Source organism: Vipera berus, assembly GCF_964194415.1.
Source record: "Vipera berus genome assembly, chromosome: 1".
Classification (NCBI taxonomy): Eukaryota; Metazoa; Chordata; class Lepidosauria; order Squamata; family Viperidae; genus Vipera; species Vipera berus.
Genome location: NC_138202.1, coordinates 240958169 through 240979716, shown reverse-complemented (window position 1 = coordinate 240979716; position 21548 = coordinate 240958169). Strand labels below are relative to the sequence as shown.

The 21548-nt window shown below is 41.0% G+C and overlaps 3 protein-coding genes across 8 annotated transcripts in view; 1 reads left to right on the top strand and 2 right to left on the bottom strand.

Moving 5' to 3' along the window:
• Positions 1 to 1348: 1348 nt before the first annotated feature.
• On the bottom strand, positions 1349 to 5976 carry RWDD2A (RWD domain containing 2A). Of its 3 annotated transcripts, none has more exons than XM_081314929.1 (3): positions 5806 to 5976; positions 3601 to 3825; positions 1349 to 2240 (listed from the first exon to the last, which is right to left on the bottom strand). In XM_081314929.1, exons 2-3 carry the CDS (start codon positions 3802 to 3804, stop codon positions 1566 to 1568), a joined length of 879 nt encoding a protein of 292 aa, XP_081171055.1. In that variant the 5' UTR covers positions 3805 to 3825; positions 5806 to 5976; the 3' UTR covers positions 1349 to 1565. The 3 variants fall into 3 exon arrangements, with proteins under 3 accessions (XP_081171055.1, XP_081171054.1, XP_081171053.1); XM_081314928.1 differs by having other exon boundaries at positions 5720 to 5887; XM_081314927.1 differs by lacking the exon at positions 5806 to 5976 and adding an exon at positions 4343 to 5083.
• PGM3 (phosphoglucomutase 3) lies at positions 5342 to 21429 on the top strand. Of its 4 annotated transcripts, none has more exons than XM_081314921.1 (13): positions 5342 to 6066; positions 6662 to 6867; positions 8094 to 8278; positions 9481 to 9548; positions 10246 to 10379; positions 11296 to 11491; positions 13164 to 13321; positions 14409 to 14492; positions 16487 to 16585; positions 16766 to 16882; positions 18217 to 18339; positions 18986 to 19159; positions 21235 to 21429. In XM_081314921.1, exons 1-13 carry the CDS (start codon positions 5610 to 5612, stop codon positions 21259 to 21261), a joined length of 2028 nt encoding a protein of 675 aa, XP_081171047.1. In that variant the 5' UTR covers positions 5342 to 5609; the 3' UTR covers positions 21262 to 21429. The 4 variants fall into 4 exon arrangements, with proteins under 4 accessions (XP_081171047.1, XP_081171046.1, XP_081171048.1 ...); XM_081314920.1 differs by lacking the exon at positions 21235 to 21429 and adding an exon at positions 20161 to 20643; XM_081314923.1 differs by lacking the exon at positions 21235 to 21429 and adding an exon at positions 20161 to 20643 and having other exon boundaries at positions 5964 to 6066; positions 6604 to 6867.
• The window catches only part of DOP1A (DOP1 leucine zipper like protein A), a 68679-nt gene continuing 68008 nt past the window's right edge, over positions 20878 to 21548 (bottom strand). Inside the window, exon 36 of the mRNA XM_081314919.1 lies at positions 20878 to 21469. Coding sequence (XP_081171045.1) covers positions 21164 to 21469 — 306 coding nt within the window. The 3' untranslated portion in view covers positions 20878 to 21163. The remainder of the gene's footprint in view (positions 21470 to 21548) is intronic.

Below are 21548 nucleotides of genomic sequence, written 5' to 3'. Positions count from 1 at the left end.
CAGTAATTCACTCCCATCCCAGTGCATTGGAAGGGAATTCCTAGCAGTTCTTTCCTACTCTGTTCAGTGTGAGGGAGTTGAGATTCAAGTTCGTGGTGTCAGTCTCCCTTTTAAAAAATCTACCAGACTACTCCTGTCTCAGAAGGCATGTTTTAACGTTTCTGTGAGTCACAGCTGAAGCAGAAATGCATGGAAAATGGTAAAAAAGCTTAAGGGGGAGGTGGGGAATACCAGAGATTTTGGAATTGCAGGATACTCTGTGATAGTCTCAAGCCCACAACTCTCCATTGTAGTGACCCAATACTACTTGCAAACCCCACCAGGTGCACCTGCAGCATGAGGCGATTTCTTCTTAAAATGCTGAACTGCCTCAGCCTTTTATAACGCGCAAGATAGGAATACTTGTTAGGGTTGTGCTACTTCTTTAAAAGATGTCTGGAAGTTGAGTCATGGCAACTGGACTTGTTTTTTGGTTTGAAACGTTTTGCTGCTTTTCCAAGTAGCTTCTTCAATCTACTGCAAAGGTCCCCAACCTTTTGGGCACTAGGGACCAGTTCCGTGAAGAGAGGTTTTTCCGCAGACCGGAGGGTGTGTGGTTTTGTGTGCTGCCTGCATCCCACAGATGGGGCTTTGCTTGTTTGTGTGGACCAGTTGCTGGCATGCCAAGCAAGGCCTGGTACCGGTCCACGGACCAAAGGTTGGGAACCCCTGGTCTATTGTACTTGTACTTGGATAAGCAGTGAAACATTTCAAACCAAAAAAAAGTCCATATGCTGTGACTCAACTTTTTTTTTAATCCCATTTATATCCCGCCCTTCTCCGAAGACTCAGGGCGGCTTACAATCTAAGAAGCACAAATCAATGTGCTTAGCAATAGCCTTCATTCTATGTATATGCCTGCTTATTAGGGCTTTCCCCCCCCCAAGCGGCATTATTACAAAGTCAGCTTATTGCCCCCAACAATCTGGGTCCTCATTTTACCTACCTCGGAAGGATGGAAGGCTGAGTCAACCTTGAGCCTGGTGGGACTCGAACCTGCACTAATTGCAGGCAGCTGGTGTTACTTTAAGGAGGCATTAGCCCACTGCTCCAGCAAGGCTCTTCCAGACAACTCTACCTGGATGCCTGAGAATCTTCATCGACATTCTTTAAAAGATGCCCTTAGCACCAGAAGTAGGCTCTCTTAGAGTAAGTTGGGTTCTCTGCTTATCTAGAAGCAGTTTATAGGTAGCGATACAAGCCCAAATAATTGATATGATGTCTGCTTTATGGATTTGAAGACCGGTACATATTACATGTTGCAAAGCACTTTTTTCAAAAGGGTTGCTCAGCCCTACCGCTTATTACTTACACTGTTTTCATGTTCTGTCCTGTAGAGATGTAGGCATTTTGAAACATACAAGATTGGATTTTATTTTATCATATTATACAGTACAATCACAGTAATCCTCCTCCTTGATTTCATACCAGTGTAACTGAGAACCATCCTCCTAGCACATTTGTTCTTGTTTGGTGCTTGAAGATTTCAAAACCTTGTCAAGGACCAGAGAAGGAATGCATTTGTGCTAAGTGTCAGGACTTTTTCCTTCAACGCCAAACAAGATCTGAAATATGTGCTCACTTTGATGAACCTTAAGAAATTCTAGGAATTGACCAAGGTCCATATGATAGTCATTTCTTAATCCATAATCACCATGAGCTTGAAACTGTAAGTCCTCAAAGGTCTGAAAGAGACGAAAACTTTCCCCATTTCCTTCTGTTTCTCCAGTCTCAAGATGCTTGCAGGAAATGTGTTTCCAATTAGGATATCTAATAATACGCCAAAACTCTTCACAGTTTTCTTTTGTGCCCTCCACACAAATCACCCCAGGCTTGCCAGTTAGGCAGAAGCCAGTCAGATTTAATTTCTTTGCATATTCAAAAATCTTTTTCCTCAATTCTTGTCGGTATATGTGATGGCTGTAAATCCACATGCGTTTAAAGTGTGCTTTGGCTATTTCTTTCCTTGTCGATCTTTCACAAACTTCACTATTTTGTACTTTGAATGTACTGCTATCCTGTAACCATTGAACAGCTGCACATATACAAAGTTCTCCAGGCTCCAAAGAAGCAATATAAGATGTAAGATCTTTATTGAGCTGCAACTGTTGTTGCCTGTCTAGTGCATCTGATCGCGCAAAAAGTTGTGGTGTCACGTAGGGGTAACTGTGAGGCAATTCCACCTGCAAATCTACAATGGCCTAAAAAAACAACAACGGGGGGGGGGGGGAGAGAAGGCAAATAACATAATGAGTTATTTTGTACCTGAGCGATTTTTTTGTGGAAAACTGTACACTAAAGGAAATACAGGAACCCAATTACAATATATTTATGTACCGGTAAGTTGTTTTTATTTCAGTAAAACCTAAAGCATAAAAACATAAAAAAATTAATTATTCCCTTCCCACAAATATTCTGTATATCCTATATGTCATAAAGGGTATTTTTTTACTAATCTGTATATAGTACATGCTGCAGAAGAACAAAAGTATACCAAACAATTCTATATACAGTGATCACTCAGTCTTTTTATGCATGCCCTCATACTACAGAGCTCTAAGTATGGTTACTTACAAATTAAGATAACTGCATAACACACACAGCTGATATAACGTACAAGTTCCTTAATCCCTGACACAAATAATAATAATAATAATAATAATAATAATAATAATAATAATAATAATAGAAGAAGAAGAAGAAGAAGAAGAAGAAGAAGAAGAAGAAGAAGAAGAAGAAGAAGAAGAAGAAGAAGAAGAAGAAGAAGAAGAAGAAGAAGAAGAAGTTGGAAGGGACCTTGGAGTTCATCTAGTCCAACTCTCTGCTCAGGCAGGAAACCCTATACCATTTCAGGCAAATGGCTGTCTAGTCTCTTCTTAAAAACTTCCAGTGTTGGAGCATTCACAGCTTCTGGAGGCAGGTTGTTCCACTGGTTAATTGTTCTAACTGTCAGGAAGTTGTGGCAATCTCCGCAGCCCCAGTTGCTGTAGTTAACTGAATCTCATGGTTATTAGTGGAGCAAGAGCAAAAATAGATATGTTCAAGCAAAGACTGGATTTCTGCATTGAATAGGCTCCCTTCATTTATCTAGAGAAGCTGTTCTAAATCATAGATCACAGCTCAAGATTTAAAGTAGAAGAAAACATTTCAGAAATGGAACAAAATTCTTCAATAAACATGTAGAAGGTGACTTATCTTGGGGTCCCAGATATATAAATAAATAAAAAAGATATCCAAAAGAAGTCTGTAAAAATACTCCCAGTGAAGCTGCATTGTTAACTGAAAAAGCTTTTAGGCCATCTACAAGGACATCTTCAACACCACTGCAGATAGGACATTGTATTATAATCATTTATTTAATATCTAAATGCAGTACTATAATTTAATCTATAGCTGACAAAAAAAACCCCCGATTAAGGCAAAATACAACCAAATATGCATTATGCCTATTGGGCTAAAGTTAGTAATTGTATTGAGAATGACTCACAAATGTTTACTAAACTGAAGTACAATTGAAATTGTTCAGTAATAATAACAACCAGTGAAAGCAGATGGTCTCACCTTGGTTTCATTTATAGGAACAGCAACTGAATACTCAATTTTAGGCGGGAGATTTTCAGTTGTATTGCTCAGGTACCTCTGAATATTCTGGAAAATATTTTCATCTTGAAGAGTTATTTCTCTTTTATTAGGAAACATAGACAAAAGCATTTCCAATTCCGCCACTTGAAGCTCAAGACTATCTTTTAGATTGCTGGACATCATGACAGATGCAGCTTCAGTCACCTAGAAAAAGGAAATATCAAATCAATAAAATCAATAAAGTTTTCTTGTTTTTGACAGCATTGTCTCCAAAAAAAAAGTCTTGAGACAGTTTGGAAAGCTGAAACATTTCTTGATTAGGGTGGGGGTTCGTTCTCTGAGCTTGTGGGTTGATTTCTGAATTTCGTTAGCAGGCTAGGTAACAAAACATTTAGAAACCAACCCACAAGTTCAGAAAACAAACCCCCACCCTAATCCTACACCCGAGCTATAGATATTTGCCGCTATCACAAACATTTCTTTATCTGTAATCTTAGATTTAGGCATTAGTTGTAAGCAGTTAAAAAAGACTGTACAGAGTAAAATCAAGTCCCAGCAGAGAAATAATGTACCACAATAAGGAGAAACACAAGAAATAAGACATAGGAAAAGCCTTTAAAATTGTGGAAGCGAAGATGTTCTCCTGGCTGCTCAAGAGATCTAAAGAAAAAATGGCTGCTTGGAAGGTAATAATCAAAGAGCAAAAGAAATGGATGCAAACCCTCAAATTGATACATGTAGTCATATTAACAGCCAGTGAGTCCAGTGATCAGTTGAAGTTATGACGGTGCTGAACATGTTCCAGCTTTCCCAGTACCCCTGCTATCACGGGATCAGTGTTCCTGTTAGGATGCAATCCATTTAGAAGTTCAACATATCCTCATAGTTTCCTCCTAGCAGCTTCTGCTGTAAATAGTAAAAATCTCCCATGCTCACATCATCCCAAAAAATAACGAATCTTCGACAGTAGACTTAACAGAATTGTTCAGAGTGAGCTGAAAATCCAGGGAAGTCATATTTAATAATAAACTCTATAAAACTTCTGTCACCATGAGTTGGCCTAATCCAGATAATTGCCTCTTCAAGTCATACTGTATCAAGTTTACCTTGAAGGTTAACTGAGAGGACAATCCCACTGATTTTCATAACCAGCCCGGTTCCCTTGGTCTCTTAATCCTGGCTACTAGCCCAGAGCTGAGTAACCGATAAACTGCGCTTGTCTGCATATGTTTTGCTCTGCAAAACGAGACCGGTGATGGCGCAAAACGGGAAGAAGCAGAGGGACTCCCCTGGTCCTCCTAGGGGACAGGGGCCAATTTAAGTCCTCTCAGGACCCCAACACTTTCTCGCTCTTGCCCTTAGCTCTGCTTGCCCTCTGTTCAATTCTGTGCATAATGCAACACCAAATCTGACTGAAATTTAGGAAAACTCCAAATATAGTAATAAAGCAGCCCCTATTTCTAGAGTTACTAGATCTGAACCTCCACAAGGCAGAAAAGAATAAGAAGCTCCTACATCTGTCACCATCTCAGGGTCATCTGTTAGCGTCAGCTACACGCCTCCAGGTCATATAATCAATTCATTTCTCCTTTCAGGAAGTTGTTGCTGACATTCTATTTGGAGCGATCTAACCTAATACAGGTAGTCCTTGACTTACGGCCATAATTGAGCCCAAAATTTCTGTCGTTGAGACAGTTGTTAAGTGAATTTTACCCCATTTTGTTAGTAACTCGGCTGTTAAGTGTATCTGGCTTTCCCATTGACTTTGCTGGTCAGCAGGTCGCAAAAGGTGATCCTGTTACCTTGGGACACAGCAACGGTCATGACTATGAATCAGTTGCCAAGCATCTGAATTTTGATCACACGATCACGGGGAGGCTGCAAAGATCAGAACTATGAAAAACAGTCGTAAGTCACTTTTTCCCCAGTGCCGATGTAACTTTGAACGGTCACTAAAAGAACCGTTGTAAGTCGAGGACTGACTACCTATGAAAAAGGAGGGAGACCTGGCCTTCGCCATCGGGGAGGGCCAGGCCAAAGATGTGGTCGTCAAGAAGCGCTTTCAAATTCTAAGCAGAGCCTCTGGCTCGACACTAACCCACTTTCCGCCTAAAGATTTCTGTCTGAGCTGGTCTTACAAATCCCGGAGCCGACCGACGCGCTTGATGGCAGAGGAGCACGTACCCGGCCGGCCAGCTCACATGGTTGCAGATGAAGGACGCGGGCCAGGAGGAAGCGCCACGCAATCCAGCCCCGGCCGCCGGAGGAGGGGCTCGGCCCTAGAGCGGCGCCTGGGCTTTGATCGAATGTTGCAACACGCTTCGTTCGGGCCCCCGCACGCTCGGCCCTCTGATTGGTGCATGCGGGAAACGTGTTCTGGGCCGATCCCGGAAGGGCGCCTCAGAGGTGGGCGCCGTCTCTTTGCCAGGCTCCAGAGCGCTGCAGGTAACATGGTCGCTTTGGGGGGTTTCGGTCGTGGGTCGTTCCGAAAAATGGGGGAGGCTTCCTGCCCACAGAGGCTCATGCGCGTTAGAACTCTGCCGACAGATCATTTAAGCGTAGCTTTGATTGCGGGAGGTTGGTGTGGTTGAAATTACTATGGGCTCCTGTAATGGAATCTCAAGTTTGCAGTTTCCTGGATGTCCAGAAAAAAGACTGCTATGGAAAAAGAAAGTAACTAATCCCCCAAGATCAGTTTCCGTCTTCTCCCTTTTGGTGCCCAAGCAGTGAGGCGACCTGGGATTGTCAGGGGAAAGGAACAAAGTCCTTGTGAACAGACCGGGATAATGAAGTTGCAACACTTTGTACTGCGATCTGCGCTTTTAAAAGTCTTATTTATTGTAGTTACCTTGGCAAATAATACTGGCAAAACCCCCCAACATTTTTAACCTACTTTTTTTATAAAGCATGAGGAATAGATTCTACTGTGAATGAAATTCAGTTCTCTTTCCTAATAATTTACAGCACAATTTTGATTCACAGGATCTCCACCTCTAACTTTGTGGCAATAAATTAGTGCTATTTCTTGTGCACTCTACAGAAATGGATTTCGAAGCAGTCACAAAATACTCAAAACTACATGCTAAACCTCCGGGACTTTTCCTCCAATATGGAACAGCTGGGTTCCGTTGCAAGGCAGAAAACCTCAACCATGTCATGTTTCGTATGGGACTACTGGCTGTCCTGAGGTCCAAGAAGACCAAATCCGCTATTGGTGTGATGGTTACAGCCTCTCATAACCCTGAAGTAAGAAACTGGGCATTTCAGAGGAGGAGAGCAGCTTTTGTGTAGGAGCTCTGGTTCCCAAGGTTATTTTGGCCTTGAAAACAATGTCTACTAACTGTTATCTCTCTGTCCAGTTAAGAACCCTAGTTTAAACTGGAAAATATTTTTTTAAATTAGTATAATTTTAGAATATAGGTAACCCTCGACTTACCGTTGGTCGTTTAACAGCCATTTGAAGTTACAATGACCTCAGTAAATCGGATTGTGGCCCATCAAGCACCATTATAAAATGCCATGTTCCCCCTGGTCACATGGCTGCATTTTTAGGTATTGAACACAATTCAACTCTGAGCTACAAATATTCTATATTGGTGCATTTTGGATGCTTGACAGCTGACTCAAATTTACAACTGAGTGTATCATCCTGCGGTCATGTGACTGCAATTTGTGACTTTTTTGGCAGATTTCTGGCAAAAAAACCTCCCATTTGGGAGAATGGATTAAATGACTGTGGTTCCCTTAACAAATGTGTGATTTTGATTTACGACTGTTTCTTAAGGACCACTGTAAAAACAGTCAAAAAATTGGGTCCAGTCATTTGGGGGCCTCGGTTAATAATCACAAATGATTGGAATTCCGGTCCGAACTGTGGTTGTAAGTTGAGAACTACAGTACTTGTAGTGTTATGTGTAAGCTACGTGTTAAATCTGATTGATTCATTGACTGGGTATAACTTGCACTTCCTGGAACTTTTTCATAAAGTGCTCTGTCTTCTCTGTTCCATTATTTACCACACAAACATTATGCATGTTTACTTTGAAATAAGTCTCACTGAGTTCAGCGGTGCTGTTTGCAAAATAAGCATGAACAGGAGTGCCCCCTTTGACTTTTCAGTAAGATTAAATCATTTTACCTTTTTTGACATTCTTTTTGGAAAAAATACAAGTTTTGGTACAGTTGATTTAATTAATGTTTTATTTTTATTTATTTATTATAAAGGTGCAGCACTTCAAAACAGTTTTCCTTGGACAATTTACAACACTATATCTTTTAAAGATGGGCACGAACCATTTCAAATTCAAAACAGTCCACTGTGTTTTAAGTTTGAAGCAATTGCTTAGAGTTCCAAACACTTCGAATTTGAGACTTTACACACTTTTAATAGATTTCTCTGCTTCAGAGAAACTAAACCTTTTTTCTAAACACGCCATTAACTTTGATAGTGATAATTTTCTGCCTTCCCCCAGGAAGACAATGGTGTGAAGCTGATTGACCCATCAGGGGAAATGTTGGCCCCTACCTGGGAAGAACATGCCACATTCTTGGCGAATGCAGAAGAGCCCCAGTTACACTGTGTCCTGACTGAGATCTGCCAGAAGGAGGCAGTGGACCTTCAGAGCAAGGCCTTCATTGTGATTGGTAGAGACACTCGGTAAGCCAGAAAGCTGATACATGTCTTGGAGGTCAAAGGGCAATATATTGTTCACCAGGCTGTTCATTGGGATCAAATGAATTCACATGAAGGACTCATCTGGACATTTTGGTAGTTGTGATCTTGAGACTTGCAGAAAATGTTGGATGACTATGGTTACTATGGTGCCAAGAAGCAGACTAAATACATCCATATCCTTCAACTTTACCTCCACAGCACAGTGAGAAGAGTGTGGTGTAGACCTGTAATAGCCTGCATTCATCCATGGCTTCCTGATGCCTTTTTATGTGTCTATTTTGTGTTGATTTTGCTTATAAGAAGGAGCTGGGAATGTGTATAGTTTAATTCCTCGTAGTAAGTGTTCCCAGAGGAGGGAGGATGTGGCTGTAGGTTTTGGGCTGGCATTAGAGGGAAGTCTTAATAACAAAAACGAGAACTTGGAGAAAAGAAATTGAGGTAATACCTGATAGCACAGATAGTCCTAGACAATTATGTCTGTTGAAGATCTTTGGTCCCCCCTCGACCTTCTCTTCATTAAACTAGACATACCTGGGATTGCTAAAGTGATGTGGTCATGTGACATCACATTTTATGACCACATCATTTAGCAATGGAAATTCTAGCCCAATTGCTGTCATAACCTGGGGACTATCTGTAGTAACTGGGATGGTACATAAAACAAGTGGTTCTTAATGCAGTCGCTTGTTGCTCTGCGCTTCCCTGTGGTGGCCTGCCTGATTCATTGCAGTGGGACAGGCCAGTTCCTCCCTTCCTCAGCACCATTACATTTTCCAAGGGCATCTTTTATCCAGCTCAGAATTAGCTTTAGCCCTCTCTGAGCAATGGCACCTGAGAGCATAGATCTGTTGGCAGACACCTACTCGGGTGAAGGCGGTCACTCTTTACCAGCCCACATAAGCCATCTAAAGTTCTGTAAAGAAGAAAGATGGGAAGCAGATGTATAAAATATATCATGTAATACATAGACGCCATATGAATCGTTGGGAACACCATGGGAAATGCCAAGGCCTTTTCGGTGGATCCTAATAAAAACCTGCCTAGAACTTTCTGAGTTGCTCAGCTGCCAATATTCCTTCCCTTTGCAGAAAGAAATCTTATTGGGTAAGTATTTGTATCTTAGCTTGTATTTTGGTGTAGCATTTTTAACAAAGCATTTGTTTTTTTCTATGTGCTGCTTGCAGGCCAAGCAGCAAGGAGCTATCCCAATCAGTAATTGATGGTGTCTCTGTCCTCGGAGGTCAATATCAGGGTATGTTTGCTCTTTGATTGCTATTCGGTTACTTATCCTGATGTTGAGATTTCTCCTATTTGGTTTGAGTAGGTGTAAGGAAACTGTTTGGGAAGTCTGGAACTTGGGGTCAGAATTATGCTTTGTATACCGGAGGTCTCTGACTCTGTCTTTGAAATCTCCAGAGCTGGAAAAGACTTAATTGAAACCCAGGAGAACTATTCACACTTGTAATAGATAATACAGATCTCACCTAGCCAGCAGCCTGACTCCGTGCACGGCAGGAATGGAACTTGTAGCCCTGCAAATGTGTTAACTACAACTCCCAGCATTCCTTAGCATTGATTTTTGAATGGGCTATTGGGAATTGTAGTTCCACAAAATTTGGATTATTACACTTCCTTTTTCTGGTAAAGGAATTTAGTTTTGCATAGGTAAATGAGGAGCCCTGGTGGCGCTGTGGTTAAGAGTGTAGTATTGCAGGCTGACTCTGCCCACACAGCAGGAGTTTGATCCTGACCAGCTCAAGGTTGACACAGCCTTCCATCCTTCTGAGGTTGGTAAAATGAGGACCCAGATTGTTGGGGGCCATAGGCTGACATTGTAAACTGACCAGAGAGGGCTGTAAAGCACTGTGGGACAATATATAAGTCTAAGTGCTATTGCTATAGGTAAATGAATGCTTGACTCCTCTCTCTCTCTCTCTCTCTCTTACTAGACTATGGCTTAGTAACAACTCCACAGTTACACTATATGGTCCGTTGTCACAACACTCATGGCACCTATGGAACACCAACAGTGGAAGGCTATTATCAAAAGCTCTCCAAGGCTTTTCTGGAGCTTACAATGCAGGTAAAAAGAACCATCTTCCCTAAAGAGAAGACCTGGCTTGGATTCTTAAGGGCATTTATTAAAAATTCATCAAAAATTACTTCCTAGAAGAGAGTTCTTTTAAGAATAGCTGTAACCCCAGCTAGGGAATCAACACTCTCAAAGCATGAGCTAATGGATCAGAATGGACTTTTTATCTTACCGAAGAGCCTTCTTAGGAAATTTTGCTGTTCTTGACTCTACTTGCTTTTAAATATGTGTAAAGTATTTTTGTTGAAGCAGATGTATAATCCTACAAGCCACAGTGGACTAACCTGCACCTTTTATTTATAGTGCCCAATGCCGTATTACTGAAATTCATTTATGACATTTTTAGCCTGGACTTGTTATTTTTGTAAACTATGTTCTTAGCCTCTGATGAGCTACTTAATGAAATTAATGTAATTAAAAGGGATGCGGTGGCTCAGTGGGCTAGGCCACTGAGCTTGTCGATCAGAAGGTTGGCAGTTTGGCGGGTCGAATCCCGAGTGCCGTGTAGCAGAGTGAGCGCCTGTTACTCGTCCCAGCTTCTGCCAACCTAGCAGTTCGAAAGCACATAAAAATGCAAGTAGAAAAATAGGGACCACTACGGTGGGAAGGTAACAGCGTTCCTTGTGCCTTTGGCGTCTAGTTATGCCGGCCACATGACCACAGAGACATCCTCGGACAAGCGCTGGCTCTTTGGCTTTGAAACGGAGATGAGCATCGGCCCCTAGAGTTGGAAACAACTAGCACGCATGTGCGGGGGAACCTTTACTTTTACCTAATGTAATTAAAACAAGTTGTAGTGGCAGGACAGACCCTGTAGGGTGTTGGAAGTCTCGTCTTCCTGAAACCTGCTGGGGTCTACCCACCCTTCTTTCCTGAGCTACCTTTTGGTTTTGTTTTTTTTCTGCAGGCTGCTCCCCAGAGGGATGGCCGTGGAGGACTAAAGATTGACTGTGCAAATGGCATAGGAGCCCTAAAACTCAAGGAAATGGAACCCCATCTTTCAGAGACCCTGGCAATCTACTTGGCCAATGATGGAAGGGAAGGGAAGCTCAACCACATGTGTGGGGCTGATTTTGTCAAAGTTCACCAGAAGCCTCCTGTAGGTAGGACACTAGAAGACTAGGCCTTTTTAAAAATATTTAATAAATTTATCCCCAAACCTAGTCACCTCAAAGAGAGATAGGTAGCAAAGAAATCTAATTAGAAACAAACAAATAAATAAGCAGTGGGGTACCGCAAGGCTTCGTCTTAGGCCCAATACTCATCAAATATCTTCATTAATGACTTAGACGAGGGAATAGAAGGGGAACTCATCAAATTTACAGATTACACTAAATTGGCAGGAATAGCCAACACCTCAGAAGACAAACTCAGGATCCAAAAAGATCTTGACAAACTTAAACAATGGGCCCTATCCAACAAAATGAGTTTTAATGTGGATAAAAGCAAAGTTTTACATTTAGGCAGGAAAAATCAAAGGTACAAGTACAGAAAACAAGCCAATTTTATTATCCCCAAAGGTGATTTTTCTCTACAATATATTTTGCCAGAAAAGAACATTGATCAAGCCCCAATTGTTTCCAGAATTTGGGTGGGGCAAGAGTTACAGGCTTATCAGATTTCTTTTGCTTTGGTCAGAAACCTTTCCCAGAGAAAGTCAACTTGTCCTCCTTGCTAGATGCGAGTTTATTTCTTTGGCTAAGGAGGTACTGTAAAATGCCTGATCAAGATGAACCTGCTTAATTATAAGTCAAGTAGTCCTTGACTTAACAATTGCTTGTTTAAGGATTACCATGGCCCTGGATAGGGTGCTTTATGGCCTGTAAAGCACTTCCAACCATTGCAAAACATTACACCCCCATCCCATGGTCACCTGATTGCAATTTGGGTGCTCGGCAACCTGTTTGCCTATATGTAAAGGTAAAGGTTCCCCCACACATGCGTGCTAGTCGTTTCCGACTCTAGGGGCCGGTGCTCATCTCCGTTTCAAAGCCGAAGAGCCAGCGCTATATGACTGGTGGTCAAATGCCTGTTGATCACGTGATTATCCTTTGCAGTCTTCTCTGTTGGCTTCCCCAGAAAGGCAGTGGGGAAGTTGTCTGGAAAAGTTGCAAATTGCTGCTGAAGAATCTTGTTTCTAGGTCTGACTGAAAAAGCTGCCTGCTGAGGGGAGCTAAATTCCTTTGGCAGGATGCTGTCAGCTCCATTCATGCATCCTGCTGAAGAAGTTCCTTTCTGCGCATGCAAAGGAGCTGCGCCCCTTCATTAACATTCTGACCCTTTGGTAGATTTGTGGTAGAAGGGGAAACTTAAAATTGTTATTTTTTACCGCAAAGAATATCTATGCCTAACTATCTATACAACTCCAAGGTGACCAATAAACATTTCTCTAAAGGTTGCTAGATTGTGACCCAACCTGCTTGCATTGGCCATACTGGGTAGGGCACACGGATGCTGAACATCATCTAAAGGACCACATGTTGCTCATTCTTGATTTAATTCGGCAGTTTATTTTCGAAGTATGTAAAACCCATGACCTTTACTCTCGAAATCAGAGGTCCCCAACCTTTTGGGGACCAGTTCCATGGAGAGAGTTTTTTCCATGGACTGGAGGGAGTGTGGTTTTGTGTGCTGCCTGCATCCCGTGGATGGGGCTTTGCTTGTTTGTGTTGCTGGCATGCCGTGGCCTGTTACAGGTCCACGGACTGGGGGTTGGGGACCCCTGCTCTAAATTCTTGCCAACGAACACTTCTGCATTGTTGTGTTGCTTGTTAGGACTACAAATGAATCCTGGTGAGAGATGCTGCTCGTTGGATGGTGATGCTGACCGAATTGTTTACTACTATGTAGATTCTTCTGGCCATTTCCATCTTCTGGATGGAGATAAAATAGCAACTCTAATCAGCACTTTTCTTAAAGAACTTCTGATGAAGGTAATTGATTTCCTTTGGTTAAAACATTATTCTACACTACTATGATGAACAAATAAATCTTTCCTGGTGCACAGTGAACACAAATACTTGTATATTTGAGATATCTTCTATGTGGAAAGAATATGCAAATGAAATGCCATTATAAAAAAAAATTCTTACATCTTTTTCCTAAACGGATTCCCACAATAATAAAAATAGCTGTAAGGTAATTAACAATTTGTACAGTCACCTATCTTTTAAAGAGATAAGAGATTTCCTTTGGAGAAAAGTACAATGAATTATTGAGAATTTATTTTAAGAAAAATACAGTAAACTTTTGTTTCCCAAAGTATAATGCTACTATTTGGATGGGAGCTGTGTTGCATTTTGCAAAATACAACAATTGGCTGCTTCTTGGGTTTCAGTGAAAATTAAGCATAGCAGAATTATTGATGGGGTCAGATAGGGCATTTCCTCAGCGGATTAAAAACAGATTTGTAAATCGCAGCAAACCAAAATTAAACAAACTACATTATACATATAAACCCAGACTGGTTTATTCACAGGAGCTTGCAGCAAAACCTTAATTTTACAGACCCTCATTCAGAGGAAATTGGATGGAGCAGACTAAAGTTTAGTTTGGACTTCACTCCCAAATAATAGTTAACTTTTTCTGAAGTAATGCACACTGTTGACATAATTGATACCACTAGTATTGATGGTATTAAGTTATATAGTTACAGGTGGTTAGCTTTAATGACACACTTCCTCTCCAGATGGCCTTGTTAAATCAAAGTTTTACTATACAATCTAAAAATAATGTTAACTGTAAAAATAAATCTTAATATATGCTCTGAAACCTAGCTTGTACTATTAATAAATGTAAATTTTTTTGCATAATCTTGATCTTAAAAATAGGTTCGGTTAATAGTTAACATGTTCTTCCACCCAAAAAAGGGAGGGCAGTGCTGTTGATCCTTAAGGTCAGTAGAGAAAATACTGCCATCTCTTTGTAAATTTAAGTTCTTAAACTTCAAAGGTAAAGATCCATGTAGTTCTTGTGAAGTTGAGTCTTGTTTGTGGAATGTTCCTTTCTCTTCTTCTTCAGGCTGGACAAACCTTATCTTTTGCAGTAATACAAACAGCTTATGCCAATGGAAGCTCTACTGGTTATCTGGAGCAAACCATGAAGGTATAAAGTTGACTTCTTCCAGTCTTAAACGAGCCAGCAAAATTACCATGGCTATAACATCAACACTTCTAACATGGGGTAGAGTGAGGGTGAGAGGTTACTAATTCCAACAAATGTGGGGGTTTTTTTGTGCGTAATGCCTACCGAGAGAGAAACTAGAAGCGCTTACCCGAACAAGCTAGCTTCCAGATGTGCTGGACTTGCAGCCTGGGGTTGACAATGATGCTTTGCAATACATCTGGAAGACAGCAGGTTGGAGAAATCTAGGATGCTTTTTTTTTTTAAAAAAAAGAAATAAAACATTGAAATCATGTTGATTCCCCCCCCCCCTATGTCAGGGGTAGGGAACCTTGGCTCTTTTATGACTGGTGGGCTTCAACTCCCAGAATTCCTGAATCAGCATGGCTGGTTCAGGAATTCTGGGTATTGAGGTCCACAAGACATAAAAGAGCCAAGGTTGCCTACCCCTGCCCTATGTATTCCAAATACTCTGGATTTCATGAATATGACTTTTTTAAAAAATCAACCCTGTTTTTAATGTATTTTAAACTGATCCTTACATGTGCTGCTTTCTGAGAATTTGGAGTTTTATGGCAAAAGTATGAAAAGTTTTAGGAAAAAATCCCAAAACTCGCTTCCATTTTTACTCACACGTTCTTGAGTACCTGAGAATTGGGAGCAAAGGCATGACTTGTTCCTTGATGGGAAGGCAACACAACAAGAATGCCATCTTAGCTAGGATAACAGAAGCCCACTTTTTGCTGGGTGTCTTTCTAAAGTTCTCTGGCTGCATTTATACAGCACACTCAAACTGGTTATAGCTCTGTTAACCAGCCAAATGGTTTGGATTCATACAGAGGGCTATACGCCTGCAAACCTAATCAAAGTTAGCATTAGCCATGCTTTCCTTATTGTGCAAGTATTTCTGATAGATCTTTATCTAGCCCGGTTCAATCTTGCAGGCTGGGCAGGCTGCGTATCCTGTCAGCCAAAAAAGTATCAACTGGTGGGGACTAGAAGACGGGCCTTTTCTGCAGTAGCCCCTGCTCTATGGAAAATCCTCCCCACGCAGATTAGAATGATCCTAATGCTGCAGGATCCAATCTGGGTCGGTCACCGGGACCAGAGGTTTAGTCTTCCGAGCTTTGGGACTCGTGCTGGAGCCCATCCATGGGATTTCTCCCTTACCAGAGAGAAAGAGATAGAGCTCCTGTTAGGGAACCTCTTTTTAACCCACTCTGCTAGAGAGAAGTCCCATAAGGATGGGTTCCGTCAGGAGTTTGAAAGCTCGGAAGACTAAACCTCTGGTCCCGGTGACCAACCCAGATTGGATCCTGCAACATTATCCTGGGACAGGTATATTTGCCTTCATTCGGTCCTAACCCTGTTAGCCTTTCCTAAAGCTTTAAAAACTTGGCTGTGTTCCTGACTATGGGACCCGGAATGCATTAAAGGCCCCACTTCTTGGTTTTATGATTAACCGGTGAACTATCCCAGCCGCTGCGTATATTTCTTTTAGAAGTTTTTATCGTTCTTAAATGCTTTTTGTTGTTTTAATAGTTTTGGAAATTGTAAGCTACCTAGAGCAGGGGTGTCAAACTGCCGGCCTGTGGGCCGGACGCATCATGAAGCAAGTGTGCCCACCCCATTGCCGGCAATGGCGAAAAAGCTCCGATACGTCGCACGACATCATGATACGTCGCACGACGTCATGTGACGTCGCGAGTTTGACATGTCTGACCTAGAGTCATTGATTGAAATGGATGACTATAGAAATAGAAATAAATAGAAATTGAATGAATGAATGATGCAGTGTGTGAATCCCCCAGGCTTCTCTTGTTGGTGGTCAGGGCTTCTTGTCATTGGCCAGGCATTGCTCTTCTCGGCCTTCTCCCCTCAAGGGAACGCTGTCTTTGCGTGTTCCAACATTTCAAAGATTATGTTGCTTGTAGTGCAGAATTATACACTCAGCACATGTGAACTCTCTTTCTTAGGTGCCTGTTCACTGTGCCAAAACAGGAGTGAAACATTTGCATCACAAGGCCCAGGAATTTGATATTGGCATTTATTTTGAAGCAAACGGCCACGGCACAGTAAGTATGTATTTGTTGACCCAACGAAGTCTAGAGCCTGTCATCAGAGTTTAAATTTAAGCTGATAGAAGCATCTCTTTTTGAGCACAAGGGGTGGAGTGGGGTGGGGTAAGAGAATGTTGACTGTGCTTCTCTTCCATTTTCTCCTCTGTTGATATTACCCTGTGTTTTTCTTTCAAGGTATTGTTTAGTAAAGCTGCAGAGGATAAGATAAGATCCCAGGCAAAAGAAGAACGAGATATCCAAAAAAGGGAAGCTGCAAAGATGCTTGAAAACACAATTGATCTGATAAATCAGGTAGGAGTGTTTGTGCATTACTAAAGAGTCTTGTCTGTAGTTGTCTTGAAATAAAATTTGGCTCCTAACTGCACACCATATCTATTCATTGAGTTTCATGGCTAAAAATACAGAAGTGATTTCCCATTGTCCTCTTCCCAGATGCAGGTTTGTTTCCCAAATTAGTCTATAACCCTTGTCTTGTCAGATATGCACCCAGGAAAGATCCTGCTTACCTTTCTAAATCAGCAAAGCTAAAGTTTACCTAAAGAAGTTTGAAGCTTTCCAAATATTTGTCTTGAAAAGGGCACAGTGGATGTATTTTGAAGAAAAATAACAATCTAGGCTCCATCTGAGTCACTGAGTATATGCTGTTCTTCTTTTTGTTCTAAATCAGTTAAAATTTTCAAAAGTATACCATTTCAGATCAGTAAATAAGGAGTCGCCATTTAGAGGTGTAATTTAAAATGAGTACAAAACCTGATCTTGTTCCAATATGACCATCCTTAGTTGGGATGCCTTATATAATGAGTGTAGTCTTAATTTTTAAAATTCTCAGTGATCCCATGCAGTTGAAGATTATTGGGAGAATCTGCAAGGCTTTTATGGTACTGAAAAACTGTGAGAGAATAGTAGGATGTATCTTTTAAATAGTGTAAGATCCCATAGGTAGTAGGATTCTTTTCCCCCCTAAGCAGTAAGAGTTGGAAATTATCTGTAATAGCTCCGTAGCCATTTTTCTGTACTGGTGTGGTCTGAATCACTTAGCTGACATAATCTCTATTCTGTTCCACTGACTGAAAGAGTGACTATATTTTCAGATGTTGGTTCCCGATTCAGCAGAAGCAGAAGTGGGAGAAACAATATCGGAGCATGATTACACTTCGGTGATCATGAAAAGCCAGCATCTAAAAGGCTTTTGTGTGGATTTTAGTCTCAGAAGCATTTAGCTTACTGCAGATTAGGTTCGTTCAAACAAACACTTTTTGTGAACAATAAGCAAAGCAGAGTTTAGTAATCAGTTAAAAAAAACAAATTGGGAAAGAATAAAAATTTGCTTTCTGTAGTATCATTTTGATCTAAGGAATAAATTAGGTAGAGGCAAAAGCTCGTTACATGGCTTATTCTTACCATAAACTGAATCAAGTTTACTACCAGTTTAACTCATCTGCAAAGCAAGATCCTGCAACTGGTGCTTGGAAAACAATGAAATCAGAAGGTAGGACCCAGGGTTAGAATCTGTAATGTTTTATGAAGTATCTGCAGTGAGAGATTTTCAGTTATCCAAGTGTGGAAGAGATTGATGTTTCCCATGTTTTTCTTTGCTTTTTTAAAAAAAATTTCATATGCACTAGACGGTTGGTGATGCTCTCTCCGACATGCTTGTGATTGAAGCCATCTTGGTGCTGAAGAACCTCACAATTGCACAGTGGGATGCTCTGTACATGGATCTTCCAAACCGACAGCTTACAGTGAAGGTTAGCTTTGTAACCAGAATTAAGTGGGTTGTAACCATCTGTACAAAAAAAAATCAAACTTTTTTTTTCTGGATAGTGATCCAGAGATGTAAAAACCCGAGTGGGGGGGGGAATGAGTAACATCAGCTGCAGCTGCAGGGAGGAAGGGAGATAAAGGCCGTGGTACATTTCCTGTAAGAGATGAGAAGTTGAACCAATAAGTCCTCTGAGTATCTTAGTCATCTCAGCAATCTAGTAGGCAGTGTGATGACCAAAAGAAATAAGACAGTCTGCTGTGGTTTTATCACGTCGAAGCACTGGAATAATGAGTACCTTTAAATGAAAAAAATCTTGCAGGGCTAAACCAATCTTAATAAATTTCTTTTTACACCTTTGGAGTTAGCATCATAGAACCTCTCATTAAAACAGGGCTGTCAAACTCGCCATGTCAGGTGACATGTCGCAACGTATCGCAACTTTCCCCCCATTGCCAGAGCTGTGATGGGTGTGGTTTCGGCCATCAGTTTGGCACCCCTGCATTAAAAGCTCATAGTAACCCTCAGATTTGGATCTTAAATTCTCTTCCTGGTTTCTCCTCGTTGGAGACTTGTTACAACCAGTTGCAATTTTAGCAGGTCAGACTATGTTACTTGTTTTTGACTTGCAGGTTGCCGATAGGCGAGTTATCAGCACAACAGATGCTGAAAGACGAGCGATTGCACCTCCGGGGCTGCAAGAAAAAATCGACCATCTGACTCAGAAGTTTAAATTGGCTCGGGCATTTGTTCGTCCATCTGGAACAGAGGACATAGTCAGAGTCTATGCCGAAGCTGACTCCCAGGTCAGAATGGATGGGATTCATTTAGAGCAGGGATGTCCAACCTTGGCAACTTTAAGACTTGTGGACTTCCAACTCCCAGAATTCCCCAGCCAGCATGGCTGGCTGGGGAATTCTGGGAGTTGGAAGTCCACAAGTTTTATAATTGCCAAGGTTGGTCGCCCCTGATTTAGAGTCTCTGTGTAGTAAATTGGGAAGAATTTCGAGAGCATACAGGGGAGTCCTTTTCTGTCAGTAAGATTTTCAAACTAAGTGAATTTCTATAATCCATAAGTATGCAAGCAACAGTACATAGTCCTCTTGAAGTTTTACCATCCTCCTTCCAATTTTTTTCTTGACTTTATTGGGGAGAAGAGAAATGAAGATGGTTCTGTGGCTTGCTCAGACTCATCTTTATTTTCCTTTCCTTGGTTTTCTGAAGTATTTTCGTGCTGGGCAACATCTGCTATGTTTTTAGCAGCTTTTTTGATGGGGAAAAAATAGGGATTGGGAGCCCGCAGAGAAATTTGAACTCATCTGTCTTTCAGGTCAAACGATTTCAGAAAGCTGAAATGAAGCATAATACGGACATTTCTATAAAAAAGGAACCTGTCCTTAATTACACTCTCCATTTACTTTTCTGAAGGATATCGTCCTATTTAAGTACATTTGGTAAAAAACAAAAAAACATGGAATAAATGTAAGCAGCAGATGGGGGGGACAGGTTATTTAACGCTTCTCTTCAGAGCTTCATTTTTGATTTAAAAGAGTCTTCTTTAAAAATCTGCTCTTCATAGTGGGATGTCTCCCAGGATTATGAGTTATTTAGATTTTCTTCACTGCAGCACAAGTTTAAAAATTGGCTCCAACTCCTTAATAGTGATGAACACCAAAATGAGACTGTGGCATGTGTGGTTTCTGAACAAGTGAGCAGAACAGATTCAGAAAAATCTGAATTACATTTAAACGTTCCCCCTAGCTAACTTTATTGTATATTTACTTTAGTTTCATATTTTTCTCTTTAGGAGAACGCAGATAAACTTGCCCATGAAGTCAGCTTGGCTGTCTACCATTTAGCTGGTGGATTTGGAGACCCACCCAAGGCTGTTTGATGAAATGTCATGCTTGGATCTGAATCATGAAATTTTGTCATATAAAACCTTTAGTAGCTGAAACATACTCAACATTTATTATTGTAAAAAAAATCACTAAAGTTTTCTACTTCCTATCTTTGAAATTTCAGCTTTTCAGAAAATTGCAATCATGACAATCTTACAGTTGGATTCAAATTCCTATAATCCTTAGGCAAAATGAGGACTGACTGGCTGGGAATGACAGGACTTTCAGTTTAAGCCAGTTGGAAAAGTGCCTGCTGGAGTAAATGTACCATATTAAGAGTAGACTTCAATTATCACCATGTACATACAACCAGAAAGTTACAGCAAAAAAGCTTATTTGCTATAAGTTATGAAGAAGTGTAGCATCCCCAAATCTCCCCAAAAAACAGCATTCCATACAAGCACTCAACTGTTTTGGGTGACTACTTGAAGATGTTTGCCATGTCACACTTATTTGCTTGTGAACCCAGAACCCAGCATTGTTTATGAAAATAATTTAGTAAAAAGAACATCTTCTTGATGAATAGTGCCTTCATCCAAGTATTGAAATATACAAACTACTCAATTCATTCCATGTTTAGAAGGTCCTGTGCAGCAGTCAAGGTGCATAGAAAGACATACAACTAGAAAAATGTGCAACTTTATTGTAAGATTTCTTAAAGACAGACCTCAAGATGACAAAAACAAAATGTACCATAAATATTAGGCACCATAATCAATATGTGCCAGTGATATTTCAACTTGATTCAGGCCACATCCAGAACTTATTTACAAGTATTTAAATTAAATACATCCTGAAGTGTACATTACGTACAAAGTATGAAAAAAGGAAATTACATACTCTGGAAGGATGGAGTAGTTTCGTTTGAAATGAACATTACATGAGATAAAATAGTCTGCCGTTTACATTTCACGTCTTGATGACCCCTTCCAAAAAGTCCTTCTCAACCATTTCTTCAATTTTTTGTCTCACTTTGCTAGAGAATGCCTTTTGGTTCTCCATTTTGATGTCTTTGTTGGGAAAAGAGTTTGGGTAAAGCATGGGGCTCCCTGAATGGCCAATGCTCCTGCTGGTGACTTTGCTGTTGAAGACTTGGCTCAGGACATGGAAGAAGGGGAGGAGCTGTTCAATGCTGCGGACAGCGCAGAGGGTCAGGAGCAAGTGGCCAGGTTCCCAGTTCAGAATTCTCCCTGAGCTGTCTTCCTCTGGGTTTTTCTGTAAGCAGCAAGACAAGCATCAGGACCAGGCTTGGTACCTTTTTCCCCCAAGTTCAGCATCTGCACATTTCCGCCAG